At 48.5% G+C, this 25,000-nt stretch overlaps 2 protein-coding genes across 2 annotated transcripts; one reads left to right on the top strand and one right to left on the bottom strand.

Moving 5' to 3' along the window:
* Positions 1-1,620: 1,620 nt before the first annotated feature.
* On the top strand, positions 1,621-11,207 carry LOC123148314 (uncharacterized). The gene is made up of 6 exons (XM_044567699.1): positions 1,621-2,004; positions 2,908-3,102; positions 3,285-3,401; positions 3,487-3,636; positions 10,391-10,449; positions 10,841-11,207. The coding sequence occupies exons 1-6, from the start codon at positions 1,816-1,818 to the stop codon at positions 10,974-10,976; spliced, it is 846 nt and encodes a 281-aa protein (XP_044423634.1). The 5' UTR covers positions 1,621-1,815; the 3' UTR covers positions 10,977-11,207.
* Positions 11,208-11,426: 219 nt separating this feature from the next.
* Positions 11,427-14,046, bottom strand: LOC123148313 (uncharacterized membrane protein At1g16860). Its single transcript, XM_044567698.1, has 4 exons — positions 13,109-14,046; positions 12,445-12,585; positions 12,141-12,355; positions 11,427-12,048 (listed from the first exon to the last, which is right to left on the bottom strand). Exons 1-4 carry the CDS (start codon positions 13,790-13,792, stop codon positions 11,856-11,858), a joined length of 1,233 nt encoding a protein of 410 aa, XP_044423633.1. The 5' UTR covers positions 13,793-14,046; the 3' UTR covers positions 11,427-11,855.
* Between the last annotated feature and the right edge of the window lie 10,954 nt (positions 14,047-25,000).

The raw sequence follows: 25,000 nt of genomic DNA, 5'->3' as shown, positions 1-25,000 counted from the left end.
CCGCCCATGCGGTCAGCTTAATTTATGATGACGGGCCCACGCGTCAGCGACGGCGCTCGTCCTTTTTTAAGCCGACCGTGCGGCAGGGCCGTCCTCATCCAAACTCGCCGTCCACATCTGTCATTCTTTGCTCCCTCGTCGCCGGCAAACCCTAACCACCACAACCACAATGAGATGGGCCTCTTCTCCGGCGCCAGCAGCAGCAAGGCCAAGGGCAAGTCCCCCGCCACCCCTTTCCCCTCAGAGTTCCTCCCGCCTCTGCCGGTGCCGGCGCCTCGCCAGCAGAGGCAGCGTGTGAACGTGCCAGTGCATCAGGCGGAGTGGCACTGGCACCACCCCCAGCCCCTGATGTATCCCGACGTGACGCTGCCGCACGACTGGCATCTGGATCCAGATAAGATCCCAGTGTCGGCGGCGCCGCGGTCAGCTCGTGCTCACGCGGAGGAGGTACGGCGCCGGCGGGCGCTACTGACGCCGGAGCAGCGCCACGACCCCGCCTACGCAACCGACTCGCCCAACTGTGCGAGGTGGTTCGCCTTCGAGCACGAGGAGGCGAGGCGCGCGAGGTCGACCGGAGGTCGCCGCCACCGGCGCTCGCCGTCCGCGAGGAGGACCAGACGGCCCTTGCGGCCGTCTACCGAGAGAACGAGGAGGACGAGCGGCGCAGGGCGGAGGCGGAAGAGGAGGCTCGGTATGAGGCGGCAATGGCGCAGGCCCTTGCCCTCTCCGCGGCGGGAGACAGCGTGGTGCCGCCGGTGGTCCCGCCGTCCCCCATCAAGCCGGAGCCGGAGCGGGAGCCGTCCCCCATCAAGCGCTACTCCTGGACGGGAGTAGTGCGTGAGTGCGTACGCGCGCCGCCGGTCTGGATAGGAGCGACGTCGGCGCAGGAGCAGGCGTAACTCGAGCACTGACGCAAGATCAGGGTGGCCGAGGAGCGCCGCGACGGCGAGTACCTCGAGATGCTCGAGCGCGACCTCAAGGAGGAGCAGCGCGAGGCCGGGGAGGAGGCGCACCAGGCGGCGGCCGCACCCCCCTCCCCCCGCGCGCGCGTCGGCACTGCCTGCGCCGACACAACCCGACATGACGGCACTCTGGAACACGGCGTTCGCCTGGGCCGGGCCGCGCCGACGCTCATCGACCTCACGGACCCCGAGGACGACGACGACGCCTAGGGCAGCGCGCCACCTCGTAGTTTAGGTTGTTTTTATTTTTTTAAATGCAAATGTGGACGCATGGACTTTCGCCGGTCTTCGTGGCCGGTTTTAATGTTTAATTAATGTTGTTTCTTTTTTTTTAATATGCATGCGTTCATTTTTTTTTGCGCCATCAAAATGGGTTCAGGCCTACGTTGAATGCACGTGCCGACCCAAATATGAAAGCGGACATCCGTATCCGTCTGGCCGACTCAAACGGATAAAAAGCGGACGAAATCATCGTCCGTTTAGGTCGGCCCGTTGGAGTTGCTCTTAGACTCGCATTGTAATTTCATACTCCAAACATTGGACGCCAAAACAAAGTTCATTTTTCATTGTGAACAAACAAAGGGGTAGCAGTATAAATTTAGGTGCAGCACACTTGCCAGGGGCTGGGTAGGGGCCGGCGGCGGTCGTAGTCCGCCGAGAGCCCGAAAACACCGTGGTCTGGCCTGGCCGTGTGGATCCATCCATCAATCCATCCACCCGAGGCGAGGGCGAGACGGAGATATCCCGTGTGCGTCCCGCTGTTCGCTTCTCCCGCATCCCGATAGCACCAGCAAGCAAAACCCCCCTCCCCTCTCCATCCAGTTCCCCCTCCCCCTCCCCCGCCCGCCGTCCCATGGCGTCTCTCCTCCGCACGGCCGCCGCGCTCGCGCCCCCACCGTCGTCCGCCCGGGAGACGCGGCGGCCGTCGTGCGCCGCCTCCCTCGCCTGCTCCCGGCGCGCGCCGGCGAGTCCGCTGCGCGCTCCGCCTCTGCCCGGGCCATGGCGATTGGGGCCCGATGAGGCCGCGCGTACGGCCACTCAGGTGAGGCGTGGCGTCTCCACCCCCAGTGCTTCATCTGTAGCGTTCGTAGATTGTGTCGTTTCTTTCATATTTTTCAGTGGATATGCAGTAAATTTTATCTTAGGAAGATGTATGTATTATTAGATTTCTGATGATGTATCGTCTCTGTTGAAAATTGGATGTCGGAGTTGGAATTTTGTTCTGGGCACGCACAATTTGCGTAGTAGTACCATCCTGTCTGTCTTGAAAGTGATTATATGACCATCATCTGCTTTGCACTAACATCAGTGGCACAGCCAAAGTCATTTCCCGCTAGAGTTGCTTGTTCAGACATTTGTAATTGAAGATCTCATTTTCCTAAAAGCCTAATGGCTTTAGATGCAAAACCTTTTGAACATGGGTTGTTGGGTGCAAATTGCAAAGTGTAGTATCTCTTTTTCAGTTGGACAGCTGCTGCCATATGCTGTTGTCTGTGTCATTCTTGAGTGGCCTTGGTAGGAACCTTGGAACTTTAAAGTGTGATATTTGCTTTTCAGTTGTTTTATGTTCAGTTGAACAGGTGCTGCCATATGCTATTCTGTGTATTGTTTTGACTTTTGAGTGGCCTTGGTGGGCATCTTTGAACTGCTATATGCCATAAGACCTGAATAGGAATCTTTGAATGGTTTATTCTTGACGAGTAGGAATCTCTGGAATACCGTATGTAAGTCCAGTAATGACGAAAACATTTTAGATGTGCCGGACACATGCCTGTGCTTCATATCTGACATGAATAGACGAGTATAATCAATTCCGACCATTGTGCATGAGAGTAAACCATAAATCTTAGATATTGCTCTACTTATTTGATGTCAGTATGCTGTAATATATTTGGTTTTCACTAATGATTTACTGCCAGGGGCTGTTTTTATTGTGCTCGTATAGTTTCTCTGCCGATACATGAGAAGAGATGGGCATGAAGGTGATGGGAGAACGCAAGGACAAGACGAACCTAGTATGTTTGGGCCAGATGATGACGATGGTGCAAAGATTCCTACTCAGGTGGAAACTCTTGTTAGAGGCACTGCAATAGTTGATGCTCCAGAATACAAGCCGCTCCCAGATCTCGATTACCTTCAGGTGCCTTGTACTGTTCTATTTTCATTTTATTAAGTTAACTTTTGTGCCCATTAGCCTCTAAGCTTGTCTGGGATCACCGCATATTCCATGCAGTTCATCAATCTTTAGTTAAATATGTGTATCAATACATTATTCGTTGGTTTATACTATGGGTTAATCTCACTTTATTGGTAATAATACAGGAATTGCTGGCTATTCAGCAGCAAGGACCCCGATCAATAGGTTTCTTTGGTACCCGCAACATGGGGTATATGCATCAACAACTTATTGAGATCTTGAGTTATGCCATGGTCATAACAGTATGTCACTGTGCTATATGTTATTATTGTTCATTACAACTTGATTCCTCCACACCTCTAGTTAATGTTTACATGTTAATTGCAGAAAAATCATATATTCACATCTGGTGCTTCTGGGACTAACGCAGCTGTTATTAGGGGTGCTTTGAGAGCTGAGAAGCCAGAATTGCTTACCGTAATTTTGCCTCAAAGTCTAAAGAAGCAACCTCCTGAAAGCCAAGAGCTATTATCCAAAGTAAGAATATGTGGTATTTCAGTTCTGTATAGGTCATTTCTAGTTTATTTTTGTTCCATAACTTTACTAAGAACCCTAAATAGTAAATACACCACCTTTCTTTTTAGATTATATTTTCTACTTACGCCAACTTGTGATTGTATATGTCTAGATTGCTCATCACAATCTCATGTGTCCAAAACCAAATTATGGAAAAATTCATTATGTGAGAATTCCACATAAAATTGAATAACATGAATTCATAAGCTGAACCCCTCAATCAACTTGCGAATGAACTGTGTCTATTGGACCTAATTCATGGTCAAAGATGATAATCAACAACTGATTCAATGGCTTGTATTATGACTTGTGAAGTTTTAGGCTCCCATTATCACCTGATATGTCCATTATGAACAATCTTAGAAATGCATTCATTTATTCTATTCTCATTAAGACATTGGATTTTTAATCTTCATCGTACAATAGAAGCAAGTGAGGGGAAAAAGCCTGCCGTGCCCTTCCTCCTTGATCTTGTTGCCTCTGCCACATCCCCTCTCAAAGCTCCTCTTTCAGGCTCTGGGCTCATTTTTGGTTAGCCTTGGGAACTAGAGTGAAGGTGTCAAGGGCCTCGGTGCCCAAGACAGCAGGACCTCGACTACGTAGTTCGTAGTCGCGGTGGATAGGAGCGCTAGGGTTTTTGCCTGGCTGCTCTATGATGCGGGAGGGGAAGATAGAAGGAAATAACTTTATTGCTTATCCCTAAAGGGTGCTAACTGTCTGATATATAAAGGCCCCATGGGCTAATAACAAACTAGAAACCTATACGAAATAAACTAGTCTAGGAACTAATGTGCCCGGATCAGGACTCCTGTCCAGCCTGCGCCTTGCCTGATGCGGCCGTCGGCTGCTCCTGGCCGCGCGGCCCACGTCTGTAAGACGTGCCCCACATGACATCTCTCCCCTCCTCGACGAGCAGCTCGTCCTCGAGCTGAAAAGCGGGGTAGCGCTCGACGAAACTGTCAAGATCCTCCCATGTAGCTGACGAAGCTGCTTCACCCTTCCAGTGGACGAGTAGCTGGCGAACGCCGCGTGCTAGGCGCGCACGAGTCACGCGCTCTGGTTCTGGAACAGCCGCCCCGTTGTGGATCGAAGGCAATCCCGGCGGTGTAGTTGGAGGAATGCCGAAGAACTTCTTGAGGAGACCCACGTGGAACACGTCATGGAGGCGCGAGCGTGCCGGAAGCTCAAGACGGTATGCCACGTCGTTGATCACTTCTGAAATGCGGTACGGCCCATAGAATCGTGGCTTGAGCTTGCCCCTGGTTGGCAAGTTGAGAGAGGACGCGGCGCGCTGTCGAAGGCGAAGCCAAACCCAATCGCCCACCTCATGCCGAATGTCCCGATGACGTCTGTCGTAGTAGGACTTATAGACCGCCTGTGCCTGTTGTAGACGATAGCGGACGTCCTCGATAAGTTCGTCGCGCTCAGCCATGCTCCTGGCCACTGCAGCCACCCGTGTGTCGCCGGGCTCGTAAGAGCGAATAGTGGGAGGGTCACGGCCATACACAAGCTTGAACGGAGTCTCTTGGGTTGCTGTCTGGTAGGCGGTGTTGTATATGTACTCAGCCCAGGGAAGCCACCGGAGCCACTGCTTGGGACGATCCCCGGTAAGACACCGTAAATACATCACAATGATCTTGTTAGCAGCCTCCGTTTGACCATCCGACTGCGGGTGAAATGCTGACGTCATGTGCAGCTTTGTCCCCGTGAGGCGCATGAGCTCTCGCCAAAAAGCGGAGGTGAAGACGGGGTCGCGGTCAGAGACCATGGACTGCGGCACGCCATGGAGACGAACAACCTCAGCGAAGAACACCTGTGCCACTGACTCTGCCGTGTATGGGTGGGCTAACGCCACAAAATGGCAATACTTGCTGAAGCGATCCACCACGGTGAGGATGACAGACTTCCCGCCTACTCGAGGAAGCGCTTCCACGAAGTCGATGCCGATGTCAGTCCACACGCCCGTGGGTACCGGCAGCGGCAGTAGCAGCCCAGCGGGGTGCAAGTGCTCGGACTTGTACCGCTGGCAAGTACCGCAAGTGCGGATGTACTCCTGCACCGTCTTGCGAAGGTTAGGTGCGTGGAAATCGCGGCGGAGACGATGCAATGTGCGCAGGACGCCTTCATGCCCATCATCGTGCACGGCACTGAGAATCTCCTGGAGTAGCGGGGATGACGGCGGAATGTAGAGGCGGCCGTTGAAAGTAACGAGGCCGTCGGAGAGCGCCCAAGGCTGTTGCCGCGCACCTGCCGTGATATCCTCCCGCAGTGCGACGAGCGCCGGATCAGTGGACGTCGCTTGCCGGAGGCGATTGATGAAGTCGAAACGAGGCCCTGAGACCGCCATGATCGTCGTCTCCTCCGTGTCACGGCGGGAAAGTGCATCCGCCACCGTGTTGGTACTACCTGCCTTGTACTCCACCGTAAAGTCGAATCCCAGGAGTTTGCCAACCCAATGATGCTGCGGGATGGTGGCCAAACGCTGGTCAAGCAGAAATTTGAGGCTGTAATGATCCGTTTTTACCACAAACTGACGCCCCCATAGGTACGGCCTCCAATGGCGAATCGCGAGCACCAGGCCGATGAGTTCCCGTTCATACGCTGCCAGGGAACGGTGACGTGGCGCGGCTGGCCGGCTAAAGAAAGCCACCGGGTGGTGGTCCTGAAGAAGGACGGCCCCGAAACCGTACGTCGATGCGTCACACTCGACGATGAACGGCCGTGTAAAATCCGGTAACGCGAGGACGGGAGCCGTGGTGATTGCCGTCTTGAGGGTGGTAAAAGCTGCTGCCGCCTCCGGCGACCAAGAGAAACCATCCTTGCGAAGGAGGGCCGTCAGGGGCGCGGCAACCACGCCAAAGTCCTTGACAAACTTGCGGTAGTACCCCGCAAGGCCGAGAAAGCCCCGAACCGCGCGCGCCGAGCGTGGTTGCGGCCAGTCCGCCACTGCCTGCACCTTTTCCGGATCCATGGCCACGCCTGCAGCGGAGATGGTGTGACCCAGGTATGCGATTGATTCAACGGCGAACGCGCATTTGGAGCGCTTGACGAAGAGCCGGTGCTGGTGCAGGACCGTGAAGACGGTGCGCACATGTCGGAGATGGTCAGCCCATGTCTCGCTGAAAATGAGGATGTCGTCAAAGAAGACGAGAACAAAACGGCGCAGGTATGGCCGCAGCAGATCATTCATGAGGGCCTGGAACGTGGCCGGCGCGTTGCAGAGTCCGAACGGCATCACCAGAAACTCGTAGAGGCCGTCATGAGTACGGAAAGCTGTCTTCGGGATGTCCTCCGCACGCATCCGCACCTGGTGGTAGCCGGAACGTAAATCGAGCTTGGTGAAGAAACGAGCGTGCCGTAGCTCGTCGAGGAGTTCGTCCACCACCGGAATCGGGAACGCATTCTTGACAGTAATGGCGTTCAGGGCGCGATAATCGATGCAGAAGCGCCAGGACCCGTCGGCCTTGCGGACTAGCAGTACCGGGGACGAGAATGCGGAACAACTCGCACGGATGATACCTTGGGCGAGCATGGCGGCGCACTGACGCTCCAGCTCGTCCTTGTGCGCGGCCGGGTATCGATACGGACGGACGGCCACCGGGGCGGAACCAGGTAGCAGGGTGATGCCGTGATCGCGGCTGCGGGGCGGTGGCACGCCGGAGGGGTCGGCGAAGATGCCGTCGAACTCGGTGATGATGGCGTCCAGGAAGTCGCGGCCGCTGCATGATTTTAGGGCTGGCCCGTCCGGTCCTGCAATGCCGTGCCAGCACACCCGATGGCCCCGTCGCCAGAATGTCATGGAGAGGGCTCGGAAATCCCACAGGATCGGTCCGAGCGACGCCAGCCACTGCGTGCCCAGGACGATGTCGTAGCCCGCGAGCGGCAAGGCGAGGAAATCCTCCGCGAACTCCTCGTGGCCGATGCGGAAGGGCACGACGCGGTACGCGCCCTGGCACGGAACGCGCTCGCCGTTGGCCACCGTGACGCGCATCTTCTCTGTGGTGGGGGGCGGTAACGTAGCACGAGCGGCCGCCTCTTCGGCGATGAAGTTGTGGGTGGAGCCTGAATCGATCAGGGCGAGGAGGGAGACACCTCCGAGAGTAATCTGCATCTGCATGGTTTCACTCGTGCGCACGCCGGCGATCGCGTGGAGCGAGATTTGAGGGTCGGCCCGCGATGCATCATCAGTGGCGGAGGCCGCGTCGTCGTCGTCGTCGTCCGGCGCTAAGTCGAGGAGAAAGATGCGCTGGCACACGCGGTTGTGGCCCCTGCCAAACTTCTCGTTACAGTTGAAGCAAAGGCCCAGGCGACGGCGTTCCTCCATCTCTGTCTGGGAGAGACGCTTGATTGGGCGTCCGTCCGGCAGATTGTGGCCCTGCTGAGGTGCGGCTGGTGGGGCCGGAGCGGGGGGCGCGAGGCGTGGTCCTGGTGTCGGCAGGATGCCCTTCTGTGGAAAACGCACCGGCGGCGGGGCGGAAAGCGCGCACTGGTCGCGCAGCTCCAATTTGCGGGCGAGGCTCATGGCGACGGCGAGGGACTGTGGGTTATGGATCTCCACGTCGAGGCTGAGGGGTGGCTGGAGTCCCGCGGTGAAGATCTGCACTTTCTGTGTCTCGGATAAGGTGCCTGCCCGGGGAAGGAGTGCCTCAAACCGCTCCTGGAAGTCGACGACGGACGTCGTGCGTTTGCACGCCATTAGTTCGCCCAGCGGGTTAGCGCGCAGCGGTGGCCCGAAGCGGAGATTGAGCAGCTCGGAGAAGCGGCGCCACGGAGGTGTGCCCTCGTCGCGCTGGACCTGCATATACCATAGTTGGGCAGGACCCTCGAGATTGTAGGACGCCATCCACACCTTCTCCTCCTCGGCGATTCGTTGTTGATGGAAGAAGGACTCGCATCTGTTGATGAAGGCGAGCGGATCAGACTTGCCGTCGAACTTGGGGAAGTCCATCTTCTGGAACCTGGGCGGCCGATCATTGTGGTGCTGCCCATCATGGGCGGCGGCAGCGCTGGATGAAGAGGAGGACTTGTCCTTCTGGAGTGCGGTGACGGACGACTGCAGGGACATCACCGTGGCCGTCAAGGCCTCGATCATCTTAGCCAGATCCGCGGTGGTCGGTTCTGCCATGCCGGAAGTGACCGAGGCGGCAGCGGATTGTGGCGATGTCGGGGAGCTGGGCGCGGACACAGGGGGGAAAGCGGCCGGCGGATGGAGCGTGGACGAGGAGGAGGATCGCCTGGAACCTGATACCAAGTTGTCAAGGGCCTCGGTGCCCAAGACAGCAGGACCTCGACTACGTAGTTCGTAGTCGCGGTGGATAGGAGCGCTAGGGTTTTTGCCTGGCTGCTCTATGATGCGGGAGGGGAAGATAGAAGGAAATAACTTTATTGCTTATCCCTAAAGGGTGCTAACTGTCTGATATATAAAGGCCCCATGGGCTAATAACAAACTAGAAACCTATACGAAATAAACTAGTCTAGGAACTAATGTGCCCGGATCAGGACTCCTGTCCAGCCTGCGCCTTGCCTGATGCGGCCGTCGGCTGCTCCTGGCCGCGCGGCCCACGTCTGTAAGACGTGCCCCACATGACAGAAGGGATCACGAATGATCTTCAAAAGCCAGATCTTGATCTGGACACCCTAGGATTTAGACTCCTGGATCTACTACTCCCCACCTTCTCCGCCCACTTAAACGAACTAGTGTGGTTAAGGTATCCCAATCTCCTGTCCATGGGTGGTAGCCATCTTCAGACTGTTTGCTGGTAACCCTTGGAGTTGCTGGTGCAAACCCCACTGTCAGACATCTGAGCCAAGGAGGTGGTGCTATGCTGGAGAATATGTGCTTCATCGTCTACTCCACCAGTGGGGATGATATAGTTTACTTCCCCAAGCCCAAATACCAGTCTGTAGCATTTCCATTTCAGGGTCCTTTGGTGTCCTGTGCTGAAATTTTTCTAACCTGTCCAGGTTCCAGAGAGATCTCAATCTTCTGAGGCCATCTTTCCTTAAAAAGTATAAACTAACAACACTATGTTTATTGACCGAGTAGTATCTTATCTGGTGATTTGAGTTAACAAACAAAACTGCATAACTAAAATTGTAGGGATTCCTGAGGCACCACCAGGGGAGTGTGGCGTTGCAAAGACCTGGCTCCATGGGGCTCGTTTTGCAAAAAATAATAAATAAATAAATATATATAGAAGTTTAAAAAAATTCAATTTTTTCCTACAAATACATATGCATATTCTTCAAGTATGTAGAAAATTTTATCAACTAATTTTATTATTTGCATGCTACACAAAAAAGACAAATACCTGACACAAATACTACAAAGAAAAAAGCCTATTTTAATCTGTGTATTTGTCTTTTTTGTGTACATCACATATGAATATATATGTCCATGAAATTTTATGCATGTATGCTACAAGTATATGTCTACATGAAAACATTTTTTCAGATTTTTTCGAGATGTGGAAAAGGTATTTCTGCTGAAAAAGAAAATCAAGAGCTCAATGGAGCTCGGCCTGTGCAGGCACTTTTCGACCACCAGGGCTCCTATAGGATTCTTGGCAACTTACGAGATCAGTACTGTAACATGTGTTAATTTGAACAAAGTGCCTCGCAGAAATTATTTCTTATCCTGCTTTAGCTTGGAAAGCTGATTCTGTTTTCAGGTGGTACATTGGATATGTTTCAGTGACATTCTGTTAATTTTTAGGTACAAAACTTGATTGAGAAACCTCAGTATGACCATTTACCACTAATTGAGGCTAGCAGGTTTGTTAGCTTTCTGTTCAAATTGCTTTCAGTTTTAGTGTTATGCATTTTGCGCTCCAATCTCAACAACATTTACGTATTATTTTGCTTTTAAATATTAAATAGTACTCCCTCCATCCCATAATATAAGAGTGTTTTTTACACTACACTAGTGTAAACAACGCTCTTATATTATGGGACGGAGGGAGTAACATAGTGTTTGGGCTCACTTTATGTTGTTGCTATGTCTGAGTAGTTTCATCACAGTCGATTTGTCACACTTGATATTACCACTCTTAATAAAACATATATCATGATTTTTGTGTTAGCCTATTTTTATTTGAGAGAACTGCTTTAGATTACGTTTCTCTTGTGCCATCACATTATAAACACAACTCTTATGATTTTTCAGGTTATGCAACATGGACATCATCTCGAAGGTCCAACAGGTGATATGCTTTGCGTTTCATGACAGCAGGCTGCTGATGGAGACCTGCCAGGAGGCAAAGAACATGCGGAAGATCGTAACGCTCTTCTACTTGGATTAGCTAGCACCTCGGGGCGCTTCTCCCCTTTTTGTCCGTAGGCCGGTGAACGGGATGCTGTCATTCCTGTATACACTAAAGCTCTGGAGTAGGTTCAGGTTTGGGGCATAACAGTGCGTCTTCGGGCATTTTGCCCATTATTCAAATTCTTGGTAGAAACCAAATAAGCTTGTCGATATGTCTAGTCTGTCAGTAAAGAAAATAATTCAAGTTCTTATTATTAGTAATTTCAAAGGCTACCGTATTGAAAAAACTGTTTCCACCCTCAATCAAAAAGAAAAAGGAAAAACTTTTTCCGAAGGCTGAGTTGACGACTTATTCAACAATGTCAGTCAGAGGGCTGCCAAACCTGTTCAAAGCTACTACCTCTGTTCCTAAATGCAAGGTGTTTTTGCAGTTCAACTGAACTGCAACCTCGAACGGAGGTAGTAGTATATAATTTCAGATGTTTTGGGATCTCTGATGCATTTCACTCAATGCGAAATCAGTATTATTAGTACATGTGAAAAGCATATGTGGTTGAAAAGTGAAAACAATGCAAAACCAATCTTTTACATGCGTAAAGCACACCTTGCTGCAAACAATGCAAAGCCAACCCTTTTATATGAGAAAGGGTGTCTACAATGGTTTAAGCACGCTGTGATCCAAAAAGTGACAGAGCTGTACTTGGAGAAGAGCAAAAAAAAAAGAAAAAAAGGTGCTGCTACCACAGCATCAAACCGGCAAGCCTATAAACACCACTCCAATTTACAGCATTCAGTATGCATCAGATCCTTCTGCTGCGAAAACCTAATATGGTAGGCGCTGAAACTGTTAATATAGTCAGCACTGAAACTGTCAAAGCAGCTCGAGGCCGGCCGGTCAGTCGTCGCAAGCTTAAGCTTAGACCATGTAGACGCCCTCGTCGGGGTCGTCGCTGCCGATGAGCACCAGCCCCCCGACGAGCACGGGGAACATGCACCTCGCCGGCTGGCAGCCGGTGGCCACCACGCCGTCCGGCGCGTCGACGACGTCGAAGGCGTGGTGCCTCTTCAGCACGCCGATCACGCTCGCCGTGTCTCCCTCCCTGATGAACCTGTCAAGAAAAAAGCAAAAAGCTGGTTGCAGTTTTGCTGAACATGTGACTTACATTGTTGTGCTCTGAAACTGAGCCACCAAGACCCTTACCCTTCTTCGACGCGCACGGCGCCGTCGCAGGACACGCCGGTGCTCGCCGCCCAGCTCTTGAGGCTCCGTGACGCGCCCTTGCCCTTGCCGTCTCCGCCGTCGAAGCTGGTGGTTTTCCGGTTGATCATCCAGGTGATCTTGGCGCCTTCTCCGGCGCGCACGTAGAATCTCCTCCCGGTGTTCCTGTCGGAGATGTAGAAGTTCGTCGACCGCGCCTGCCAGGGTCAAAAGACATACCGTCAACACCTGAGTGCACTTGTTCAGGCAGTGGGTTTATGAGGGTGGTAGAGCCTGACTGACTGACCTCGGAGTGCCGGAGCTGCCACCGGGAGCAGCAGCAGGCCCACGCCCACCCACGGCGGCCGTACATCCGGACCGACGTGAAGACGCACCGGGCGGCGTCGTGGAAGCAGGCCCCCACGGGCACCCGGCCGCAGGTCACTTGCTGCAATGCAAAGCACCACACGGCGTCAGGCCATGTCAGAGAATAAGCTTTCAGTAACCACACGCACACTGACACGGTGTAATCTTTCGCAGATCATTGTTGCTTGCAGAGATAATTAGCGACGCATGCAGTGCCTTGGTGAAGCAAAAGTGGTCTGGTAGCTTGTGCTCCACCAGAGGTAATGCATGGCAGGGAAGCCATTGACCACCACATGTTGCTTGAACCCGTTTTTGACAGCCTCTGACGCTTACCATATGCAAGCAAAGCAGCTCCAGCAGTTTGGACTGCCGGGTTAGATTGGCATATGCGTCGCTTGCTGCCGAGCTAAGCTTCAGCAGACGCCTCTGAAAGCTGAATTCTGGCACGCTCGAGCTATATTCGATTACGATTGGCATAAGCAATTAAATCGGCATGCAAATTCTTGCTAAACAAGTGAAGAAACGGTGTCTGATCATTGATCAACGTAGCGATAATGAGTTTTGCACGTGAGCAAAACAGAGAGGTATGAGGCGCGGCGGCTCACCCCGGTGATCTTGACGAGCTCGCCGATGGGCATGTCCCCCTGCTCGAACACCGTGTCGGGGGACAGCCGGAAGAACCGCTCCGCCTCCGCCGCGCACCGCAGAAAGTTCCAGGCGAGCACGGCCGCGGCTGCCGCCACCGCGCCGCCCGCAGCCGCGAGCGCCTCCCACCGGCGCCACGCCACGAGGAAGAACAGCCCGGCGCCGACCCCGGCCGCGGCGGCCACGAGCACCAGCACGTAGCACGCGAACGGGACCGCGAGCTTCGTGCTCCCGCGCGCCACGACGGGCGCCGCCTCCTCCATGGCGGCCGCGCGCCTCCGGCTCGCCTTCCTCCACGACCCTCCGCGAGCCGGCGACGGCGAAGGCGCGGCGGGAGGCGACGGGCCCACGAGGAGGCCCGAGTGCGAGAGCTGCGACAGCGGCCCGGACGCCGACGGCGACGGGGCAGGCCGGGGCGGCAGCGGCAGGTGCCCGGAGCTGCGGCGCGAGGAGGAGGCCGGGGACGGCGCCTGCGACTGCCACGACGAGGAGGCGACGTCGAACATCCGGCCCAGCTCGCCGGACCGCGACAGGTCCCCGCCGGTGTACGGCGGCGTGGCTACCGACCCCGACGACAGCTGCCGCTCCCGCTTCCTGTCCGGCGCCCGGCCGGACACGTACATGCCGCTCCCTATCTGATGCATCTCGACCCCTCCCTCCGTCCCTCCTCCGGCCGCCCCTCGTGACGCACGCCTGGCCGCCGCGAGCAAAAGCGATCAAGCTGGCTAGCTCGAGTAGTGGAAGCAGCACAAAGAAGAAGATGAAGGTGACGACGACGGCGACGGCGTGATGTGAGGGCGAAGGCTAGCTGCCGCTACGTCTTTAGCATGTCGTGATCGACCGGGCTATCGGGAATAGGGCGGCAAAGGACCGATCGACGCAACGGTGCGCTGCACTGGGCGCTAAGCAAGTTTTTATTCGGCCTGCTGCGCGCGTGTTCGTTGCGTGGTCGCGAATTAATTCGAGGTCGGCCGGCGTGACCGCTCCGGGCACTATCGATCGGTCGGAGCAAAACCGTTAGTTAGCTCAGCTTGGACCTAGTGGCTTTCGCTTTGCATCTGATCTGGACATCTCGGGCAGCTAATGGAGCGTGAGCGAGCAATACGGACGGAAGGTGGCGGTGATGCTGAGGAACCACGCGCTCTTTTGGCCGGCAACACGAGCGTACGTGGCGGGCGCTTAGGCGCGCGTGGTAGATCTATATATACGGACAAGAGACGTCATTATATTCTGCAAATTTCTGCCGGCGCGTGTATCTTCCATTTCTGCCGGAGCAAACCGTTGTTGTATTTTCATGACGAACATAGCACATTTTTTTTCTGGATTAGTCTTAGTTATATCTGGCCATCTGTCGGCCGGGCCGGGCTTCGGCCCGAGGCAAAAAACCTAGGCCCAAGCCTGGCCCGGGCCCCTTCCCTAAAATGTAAAAAAGCCAAGCCCAGGCCCGGCCAATGTGTTCTTCAGGCTAAAAAATCAGGCCCAAGCCCACCCATGGGCAAGACCGGGCCGGGTCAGATCGGGCTTTTTCGGGCTGGATATCCCATGACCAGGTATAGTAGTCTTAGTAATATATAGTACAAAGGAGAAGGACAAACATATTTTGTTTGTTAAGCACTCAATTGCACCTCACAACTTAGTGTTCAACCTAATGCTTTTATCAAATGTGTGGAATTTAGTTTATATCACTACTTTTGCCTACTAAGTGTGCTCCCCCACATAAAAATTATATCATTTCGTCAATGTACCATAAATAATTAACCTTTGTTGTCTGGATTACTGGACATAACAAAACAACAATCGGATACTTTCGCGACGCGCCACGCTTGTGTGGCAATCCAAACAAACATTTTGTTGGACATATTAGCAATTTTCCTATATTGATTTAATCCATAGTTAAACATATGAGCATGTACGAAACATAGAATAAGAACATCTATGATAACAACACACGATCCTACTGTTCAGATATGGTTGTTGCGAAACATGTCCATTAATGACTCGTAATTGATTAAAAATTAATTTTCCATTTTGAACAAGCTCGAATAGCATGTGGAAGAGAATCCATTATATGTTGTTATCAACTCTCCTCCAAAACCTGTGTGGTAATGAACTTCCCACCATGTCTTGAAATCCCACATGGGATTGAGATTTTCCAGAAATTATTTCTTATATGGCCCTAGAGCCCATCTATAATTCAACACATTCTTCCATATGTTCACTGATTTAAATAAATGGAACATTATTTCATGGCAAAGTAGCAACACATTAATGTGAAGGATTGAGAATTGCGAATCATGAACAACTTGTTACGGTCATGTAATTGAGACCAGGGTTGAGATAGAACACCTAGAGGTCGTGCCGTTGGAAAGATGTAGTAACAACCAACGTTGATGACCCGAGCTTCAAAGTTGTCCCTGTTTAGCAGCTTGTCCTTAGCGCGGAAGATGAAGATTGAGGATATTGTGAATAAGATGAAGGTCCATATTAGTTTCTTATGGACATTTTGTGCCGAGGAGATGAAGAGCGAGTATAATAGGCCAAATGCATTTTTGCTCTTAGTCGAAACCACCCCATGGGTTTTGCCCCTACTTTTCAGCTTTGCTTAGTTTTGCCCTTAGATTTGTCTCTAAGGCCGTTCAAGTGCCCTTTGACTATTTGACCAATACTTTGAAAATTCATAAAAAATCATATGAACTCATAGAAATGCAAATAAGATATGAAAATGTTCAGAAAAGCATTACCTTTATGTGCATGTCATTTGCATTCAGGAAAAAAGTACTGTTTAAACTACATGAGGTTGTTAATGTCATCAACATTGCGAAACATAAAAAGGTATATGCTTTTTCATGAATAAAAATGACATGAAAATATAGGTGATGTTTTTTTGAACATTTTGATATCTTATTTGCATTTTTCCGAGTTCATATACTTGTTATGAATTTTCAATGTAATGGTCAAAGTCGTTTGAAAATCCATAACAAAATTCATATGAACTTGAAAAATGCAAATAAGATATTAGAATGTTCAGAAAACATGCCTATATTTGCATTCCATTTTTATTAATGAATAAGTATTTTTATACCTTTTTATGTTTAAGAATGTTAATAACATTAATAACCTGAAGTAGTTTAAACAATACTTCTTTCCTGAATGCAATTGACATGCACATAAAGGTAATGTCTTTCTTAACATTTTGATATCTTATTTGTATATTTATGAGTTCTCATGAGTTTGTCATGAATTTGCAAAGTATTGGCCAAACGGTTAAAGGGCACACAAATGACCTGAGAAAAAACATCTAAGGGCAAAATCGAGCAGAGCCGAAAAGTAAGGGAAAAACCCACAGGCTGGCACAATGCTACTTGTGAGCTATGTTGGGATTTTCCTCGAAGAGGAAGGATAAAGCAATATAGTAGCAGATAGTATTTCCCTTAGTAAAGAACCAAGGTTATAGAACCAATAGGAGATTCACGAAAACAACTGGCGACATTACCTACACACAAGAGCAAATACTTGCACCTAACACGAGCAAGAGGGTTGTCAATCCCCTTGTACTCGTTAGTTGCAAGGATCAAATCTGATAGTAGGTGATAGATAAGTTGTAAAGTAAAATAAAAGTAAATAAATCGCATCAAGGTATTTTTGGTTTTTGTAATATGATTAATATAGACTCGGAGCCATAGTTTTCACTAGAGGCTTCTCTCTCATAAAAATGACATACAGTGGGTAGACAAATTACTGTTGGGCAATTGATAGAAAAGCGCATAGTTATGACGTTATTCATGGCATGATCATGTACATTGTCATTACGTCCATGACAAGTTGGTCGACTCCTGCCTGCATCTACTACTATTACTCCACCAATCGATCACTATCTAGCATGCATCTATGGTATTAAGTTCATGACAAACAGAGTAACGCTTTAAGAAAGATGACATAATGTGGACATAATAAAACCAAGCAATATGATTGAACCCTATCATTTTCTCCTTAGTAGCAACAATACAAATACGTGTCTCGCTACCCCTTCTGTTACGAGGTGAGGACACCGCAAGATTGAACTTACTACTATGCACCACTCCGGCTGAAGATAAATCAGTCTAGTTGGCCAAACCAAACGGATAGATCCGAGAGAATTACATAGCTATAACAATCACACACAATAAAGTTCAAAAAAAACTCAATCACTTTCAGTGAATAATCTGGTCATCAACCCACAATTAATCGGATCCCAACAAACACACCGCAAAAGAAGATTACATCGAATAGAACTTCGAGGAGAACATTGTATTGAAGATCGAAGAGAGAGAAGAAGCCATCTAGCTAATCACTACAGACCTGTAGGTCTGTGCTAAAGTACTCACAAATCATCGAAGGTGCAGCAAGGTTGATGTAGAAGCCCACTGTGTTCGATTCCCCCTCCGATAGAGTACCGGCAGAGGCCTCCAGATGGAACCGCGGAAGAACATAGGCTTACGATGGCGGAATAATTGTTTTGGGATTTATGGGAATTTATAGAAGTGAAACTAGGTCAAATGGAGTTGCGAGAGGCCCACAAGCTCATGTGGCGTGCCCCCTAGGGGCGCACCGTTTGAGCTTGTGGCCCTCTCGTAAGTCTTCTGGACTCCTCTCGAAGCTTCTACGGTCCTTTCTGGTCCAGAAAAAATCACTGTAAAGTTTATTGTATTTGGACTTCGTTCGGTACTATTTTTCTATGAAACAATAAAATAGGCAAAACAGGAACTGGCACTGGGCACTGAGTTAATTGGGTTGTTCCAAAAAATGATATAAAATTGTATATAAAGCATACAAGATTTATAATAAAATAACATGAAACAATAAAAAATATATAGATGCATTGGAGACGTATCATACAACTAGGGGAAAAAGTGTATTTGTACCTAATAATTAATGGAGAATACAAAAGAGTTGATTATGGGAAAGATGAATAATGACAACATGCATAAATTTTGAAATTCTAACGGTGCTGGTAGCTAGCGATGAGGGATCCACTATCCATTGGTGTTTCAAGATTGGTGCCCAGGATTCCTTTATTTTTGCAATACGAACGAGATAAATGGAGAAATATGGAGGTGGACCCCACCATCACCAAGGTATTTATGCCTAGGACCCGCATGTGCTCTTGTTCCATCTCTCTCACTCTCGCCGAAGGCAGCAACAAAGTGCGAGTGGGCGAAGCATGAGCCAACGTGGTGTACCTACGCCGACCATGGGTGGATTTGCTTTCCCCGACCATGACTTGGTCGACATGAAATACCCATTTTCCTTGGCAGGTTGGATACACCTTCTCCAGCCACGACCATATTCGGGGTCGCTGATGCTAGCCACCATCGCCATGCACTGGCGAGCTCCCTCTTTCTCTAGCTTGGTCGATGATAACCCACAAGTATATGGGTTCGCAATAGTTTTCGAGGGTAGAGTATTCAACCCAAATTTATAGATTCGACACAAGGGGAGCCAAAGAATACTTGCAAGTATTAGCAGCTGAGTTGTCGATTCAACTGCACCTGAAGATTAATTATCTACAACATCGTGATCAGTAGCAAAGTAATATGATAGTTTTGATAATAGTAGCACCAACAATGGTAACGATAACGGTGATAGCAGTAGTTTTGTAACAAGTGCAACAGTAACGATAGCAGTAGTGACTTAGCAAGAACAATATAAGATAAATTCGTAGGCATTGGGTCGGTAATTTGTTGGATGATATTCATCATGTGACATTCATAACCTAGGGCGATACGACACTAGCTCCAGTTCATAAATATAATATAGGCATGTATTCCGTAAATAGTCACACGTGCTTATGGAAAGAACTTGCATGACACCTTTTGTCCTACCCTTCCGTGGATACTAGGGATCAAGCCCTAACAGAACTAACTAGATTACATGATGAATCTCATCCAAATCCTCACCGACTAGCGAGCCTACGAAGGAATTACTCACTCCCGGTGGGGAGCATCATGGAATTGGCGATGGAGAAGGGTTGGTGATGACGAAGATCGAATATCCCCCTCTCTAGAGCCCCAAACGGACTCCAGATCTGGCCTCCCAATGAAGAACAGGAGGTGACGGTGGCTTCTTCTCGTGAAACGTGATAATTCTTTCTCCCTAATTTTTTTCTGAAAAAATGTGATTTTATAGCGTGGGTTTCAGGGTTTGCGGGGCCACCAAGTGGGGACAACCCACCTGGGCACACCTAGAGGGGGGGTGCGCCCTGGTGGGTTGTGCCCACCCAGGTGCCCCCCTTCGGTGGTTCTTGGCTCCAGAAATTCACATATATTGCATAAAAAATCCTTGCAAAGTTTCGTTCCATTCAGAGAACTTTTATTTCTGCACAAAAACAACACCATGGTAGTTCTGGTGAAAACAGCGTCAGTCTGGGGTTAGTTTCATTCAAATCATGCAAATTAGAGTCCAAAACAAGAGGAAAAGCGTTAGGAAAAGTAGATACGTTGGAGACGTATCAACTCCCCCAAGCTTAAACCTTTGCTTGTCCTCAAGCAATTCAGTTGATAAACTGAAAGTGAAAAAGAAAAACTTTTACGAACTCTTTTGCTCTTGTTTGCATAAATAAGCTTAAACAACACCTAGGTTTTCAGCCAATATTATAACTAACCATGCCGACAAGAACTCTTAAAGATTATATTAATTCATATCAATGACATAATCAGCTAGCGAGCAATATTAAGATATCTCAAACAACAACACGTTATCAAAACAACCATGATATAATATGACAGTAGTGGTATCTCGCTAGCCCTTTCTGAGACGGCAAAACATAAATGCAGAGCACCTCCAGAGTTCAAGCAACGACTAAACATTGTAATTCATGGTAGAAAAGATCCAGTCATGATGCACCCAACATTAGCTACACACAATGCATCAGCATGACATCAGTGCTCTCAGGTTCTGGCGCTTATTTTAGAAGGTGATGACACAATATAAAAGTAAATAGAAAGTCCCTTCGCAGAGGGAAGCAGTGATTTGCAGCGGTGCCAGAGCTCAAGTTTTTAAAATAGAGGTAAATGATATTTTGGGAAATGCACCCTTCTTGTTTACTTCACGACCATCAGTTATCAATATCTTCCATGCTAAGCATGCTAGTGGCGGTTCCCAAGCGATAAAAGTAAAGGTTTACTCCCCCTCCACCAACAATCACACTCCATGGCTTGTCCGAAACAACGGGTGCCGTCCATACCAACAATAGTCCCAGGGGAGTTTTGTTTAATTATTTGCAATTTGAGTTCGGGACTGGGAATCCCTATTACCGCCCTTTTCTCGTGCGATGGTGAGTGAATAAACACTCATCCTGAGAATAACCCGCTTAGCATGGAAGATACCGACTACCTCCTGTCGTTCCATGAACGATCCAGGCACACAAAAGGATATTTATTTGAGGTTTTTAGAGATGGCACATGCAAATTTACTTAGGACGGCAGGGTAATACCGCATATAGGTAGGTATGATGGACTCATCTGGAATAACTTGGGTTCAAGGTTTTGATGTACAAGAAGAATTCCCACTTAGTATAGGTGAAGGCTAGCAAATAGGTTGAGCAGCGGCTAGCTAGAGAGCAACAATGGTCATGAACATGCATTATGCATAAGTAACATTGGACACTAACATGAGTAGGATATGAACACCATGAACATAAATATCATAGAGGATATGTTGGTTTTGATTCAACTACATGCATGAACATGTGCCAAGTCAAGCCACTCGAACATTCAGAGGAGGATACCATATCATCATACTACATCATAGTCATTTTAACGCAATGTTGATATCCAAGATAAATCACTATCCACCCCTAGCTACTTATGCATGGCATGAGAAACTATAATCTCTAATTGTCATTGCAAACATGTTTAATCATAATGGGCCGAATCATGGATACTAGGTTAAACATATTTACAAAAACAAAACAAGTCGAGTCCATACCCGTTTCTCTCTACCACGGCCAGTTCATCAAATATTGTCATTATTGGCTTTCACTTGCACGACCGAGCGGTGTGAAAGTAATAATAATATTGCAAGAGTGTCATGGACTAAGCTGGAATCTGCAAACATTTTATTCAATAGGAGAAGACAAGGTAATATGGACTCTTTGTTAGATCAACAATTATGCATATGAGAGCCACTCAACATTTTCATTGTGGTCTTCTCCTCGGTATGACTCAATAGAAATAAAAGAAATTCAGAGAAACACACTAAAATATTTTTGGAGTTTTTGGTTTTCTTGAACAAGCAAATAAAAGGGAAAAGCAAAAATGAGAAAAACTATTAACACGGGAAAGCTCCCAACAAGCAAAAGAAGAACAAGGAAATCTTTTTGGGTTTTCTTTTTAGTGGTACAGCTGACTACTCTAGAAAGAAAAATAAAAAAAAGCAGGAAATATTTTTGTATTTTCTCAAAGTTTTTCAAACACACAAGAAGAAAGCGAGAAAATAAATTTAACATGGATAGTATAGTGAAAAAGTGTGGACACCGACAACTAGAATGAAATATGTGAACATGAATGTAATGTCGGTGGGAATACGTACTCCCCCAAGCTTAGGCTTTTGGCCTAACTTGGCAATCAGTCATTAGTCGAAGAAACCATGGGGTCCATTGTCGAACTACCAAGGAGCGGGCACCCATGGATCCCACTGCCGAGGCTCCTCCTCTGCTACGGCCTGGTTGTTCCGGTAGGCGATGATATCTGCAGGCATAATCCTGTATCCACCCCTGGCAATAGGATCAAACAAAGTAGGTGCAAGCAATGGAATAATATCACGAGTTCTCACACTAAAAACCAGGTTATACGGAATAGAGATGTGAGGGTAATCAGCAACAATAAACTGGTGATGTTCGATAGCCGCGCGATCTAGGTAAACCTTGGGCAAATGATAATCATGCAGGCATATCTCTACATTAAAGCGAGTCGCCAAATGAGTAGCGTAAATACCACCATGTACTTTACCCTTGGATTTATTAATGTGAAGGCGACGTGCCACAATAGCTCCCAAGCTATAAGTGTTGTCGCCCTCAAGTGCACGATGTAAAACAACAAGGTCTGGGGCACTGAGTGCACCCACCTTCTCTCTAGCAAGCAAGCATTTTGCAATGAAAAGAGTGAAATAATGAACAACAGGAAAATGCAAGCCAGCAACAGTGATACTCGTCACCCCTCTCTCATCACCAACTGTTAGAGTGCGATAAAAACCTTCAAACTCCGTAGGCCTAGGCTCTACCAAACCACCATCAGAAGGAAGCAAGCATATTTCACAGAACTCAGTAAGCGGTATCTGATGGGGCTTAGTGTATAAATTAAACTGCACCTCAGGAGGATTATTCCTAGGAAGGAAAGTAAAACTTTGCACAAAGGAGTTTGTGAGGAGATGATACTGTTCACATTCAACTGCGATGAAGTCGGTGAGGCTGGCATTAGCAGCATATTGTGCAAACTCTTGAAGGATTCCAGCCCCTTCCATGAACGGGGTATGCGGCCATTCGCACAGACGTACTTCCGCCAACTTCTGGGTATGGAGATCACTGTGAGATGACTCCCCAGTCACTCCCTTGGAGTTCTTCTTGGAAGTAAACTTCCTAAAGATATTCATATTTTTCCTATGAACAAAATTCTGAAAGTTTTAGTCCACAAAATTTTCTCAACAAAACTTTACAAGGTTGATAGCAACTACTCATAGGGATACATAGAGGCCATAGCAAGCATTCAAACTACTTAGAACTCTAAGAATTCAACATGCAAGCTCGTCTATGGCAGCACCAAGAGCAGCTAATTATTCAAAATATAAACCACTAAAGCAAAAACTAATTGGACAAATGGAGGAGTCACATACCAAGCAACAATCCCCCGAAATAGTTTCGGAAACGGAGCTTCGAGCAAAGAGATCGAAATCCGCGGGTTTGAGAGCAAGAACACGAGAGAGAGAGAGAGAGAGAGAGAGAGAGAGCAATGGTGATTTTTTCTGGAGGTAAGTGATGAAGTGGTATGAAGGGATAAGTGAGGGGGCCCACATGGGGCCCACAGCCCACCAGGGCGCGCTTGGGGGTCCTGCCGCGCCCAGATGGGTTGTGCCCACCTGGTGCACCTCCCTCTGATATTATTTGCACCAAAAATTCTTAAATATTCAGAAAAAATCGTATTGAATTTTCAGAGCATTCTGAGAACTTTTATTTTTGGTCATTTTTTATTGCACAGGAAATTCAGAAAATAGACAAAACATGGCATTTTATTTTACTTAACTAATAAAAAACAGAAAACAAAAAGTAGGGATAGAAGGTAGTACTTACTAAATTCATCAACTTCATACCTCTCAAAAATGATCCATTAATAAGGTTGACCAAGTCTTATTAACAACCACTTTCGATTAGCATGAAACCGAAGAACTTTCGTGAATCACTAAGTTACCTCAACGGGGATATGAATGTCCCCAACAATAAGCATTTCATATTTCTTTTTAACAGTAGGTAGAGGTAGTTGAAAACTTCCAATAGTGATTGTCGGAGATTTTTCAATAACATTAATATCATCCACTTGGAATTGTTTCTTCGGAAAGTGCACCGTATGCTCTTACCATTGATATGAAAAGTGACCTTGCTTTTATTGCAATCAATAATAGCCCCTGCAGTATTCAAGAAGGTTCTACCAAGGATAATCGACATGTTGTCATCCTCGGGCATCTCAAGTATAACAAAGTTAGTCAAAATAGTAACATTAGCAACAACAATGGGCACATCCTCACAAATACCGATAGGTATGGTAGTTGATTTCTCAGTCATTTGCAAAGATATTTCAATAGGTGTGAGTTTATTCAAATCAAGTCTTTTATATAAAGAGAAAGGCATAACACTAACACTAGCTCCCAAATCACATAAAGCAGTTTTCACATAATTTCTTTTGATGGAGCAAGGTATAGTTGGTATTCCCGGATCTCCAAGTTTTTTAGGTACTCCATTTCTAAAAGTATAATTAGCAAGCATGGTGGTGATTCCAGCTTCTGGTATTTTACTCTTATTGGTGATGATGTCTTTCATGTATTTTGCATAAGGAGGCATTTTTAAGATATCAGTCAAGCGAGTACGCTAAAAGACTGGCCTCAGCATTTCAGCGAAGCGTTCAAATTCTTCATCATCTTTCTTTTTAGTTGACTTAGGTGGAAAAGTCATAGGTTTTTGAACCCACGGTTTTCTTTCTTTACCATGTTTTCTATTGGGAAACATAGCATGCAATTTCACAAATTTTCCTACGCTCACGCAAGATCTATCTAGGATATGCATAGCTATGAGAGGGGGAGAGTATGTCTACGTACCCTTGTAGACCGAAAGCGGAAGCATTTGACAACACGGTTGATGTAGTCGAACTTATTATTGTTCTAACCGATCAAGCACCGAACGTATGGCACCTCTGAGTTTTGCACATGTTCAGCTTGATGACGTCCCTCAAAATCTTGATCCAGCAAAGTGTTGAGGAAGTAGACGAGTTCCGTCAGCACGACGGCATGGTGACGCTGATGGTGAAGTGATCCGCGTAGGGCTTCGCCTAAGCACCGCGAGAATATGACCAAGGGTGTAATCTGTGGAGGGGGGCGCCGCACACGGCTAGGCAATTGTCTGTTGTGTGCTAGGCTCCCCCTGCCATATATAACCGAGGTGGAAGGAAAGAGGGGGGAGAGGGAAGGAAGTAGGAATCCTAATCCACACTTTCATTGCCCTCCCCTCTTTCCTTATCCTCCTCATAGGGATGGCCTCTATAGGTCGCACCAGGGCTGGTGTGTTCCCCCACTTGGCCCATAAGGCTCATATCTTTGTCGGGGGTGCCCGA

The sequence above is a fragment of the Triticum aestivum genome, chromosome 7A, assembly GCF_018294505.1.
Source record: "Triticum aestivum cultivar Chinese Spring chromosome 7A, IWGSC CS RefSeq v2.1, whole genome shotgun sequence".
NCBI classification, from domain to species: Eukaryota; Viridiplantae; Streptophyta; class Magnoliopsida; order Poales; family Poaceae; genus Triticum; species Triticum aestivum.
Note: the sequence above shows the minus strand (reverse complement) of the source record. Positions and strands in the feature narration are given on the sequence as shown.

What these genes read in the sequence shown, in the direction of transcription:
- LOC123148314 (XM_044567699.1), top strand. Translation starts at nt 1,816, where the DNA reads ATGGCGTCTCTCCTCCGCACGGCCGCCGCGCTCGCGCCCCCACCGTCG. An exon ending in CCGCGCGTACGGCCACTCAG is followed by an intron (nt 2,005 to 2,907) that starts GTGAGGCGTGGC and finishes GTGCTCGTATAG; the next exon opens with TTTCTCTGCCGATACATGAG. An exon ending in GCCAAGAGCTATTATCCAAA is followed by an intron (nt 3,637 to 10,390) that starts GTAAGAATATGT and finishes GTTAATTTTTAG; the next exon opens with GTACAAAACTTGATTGAGAA.
- LOC123148313 (XM_044567698.1), bottom strand. Translation starts at nt 13,792, where the DNA reads ATGCATCAGATAGGGAGCGGCATGTACGTGTCCGGCCGGGCGCCGGAC. An exon ending in AGCTCGTCAAGATCACCGGG is followed by an intron (nt 12,586 to 13,108) that starts GTGAGCCGCCGC and finishes TTTGCATTGCAG; the next exon opens with CAAGTGACCTGCGGCCGGGT. An exon ending in GCCGTGCGCGTCGAAGAAGG is followed by an intron (nt 12,049 to 12,140) that starts GTAAGGGTCTTG and finishes TTTTCTTGACAG; the next exon opens with GTTCATCAGGGAGGGAGACA.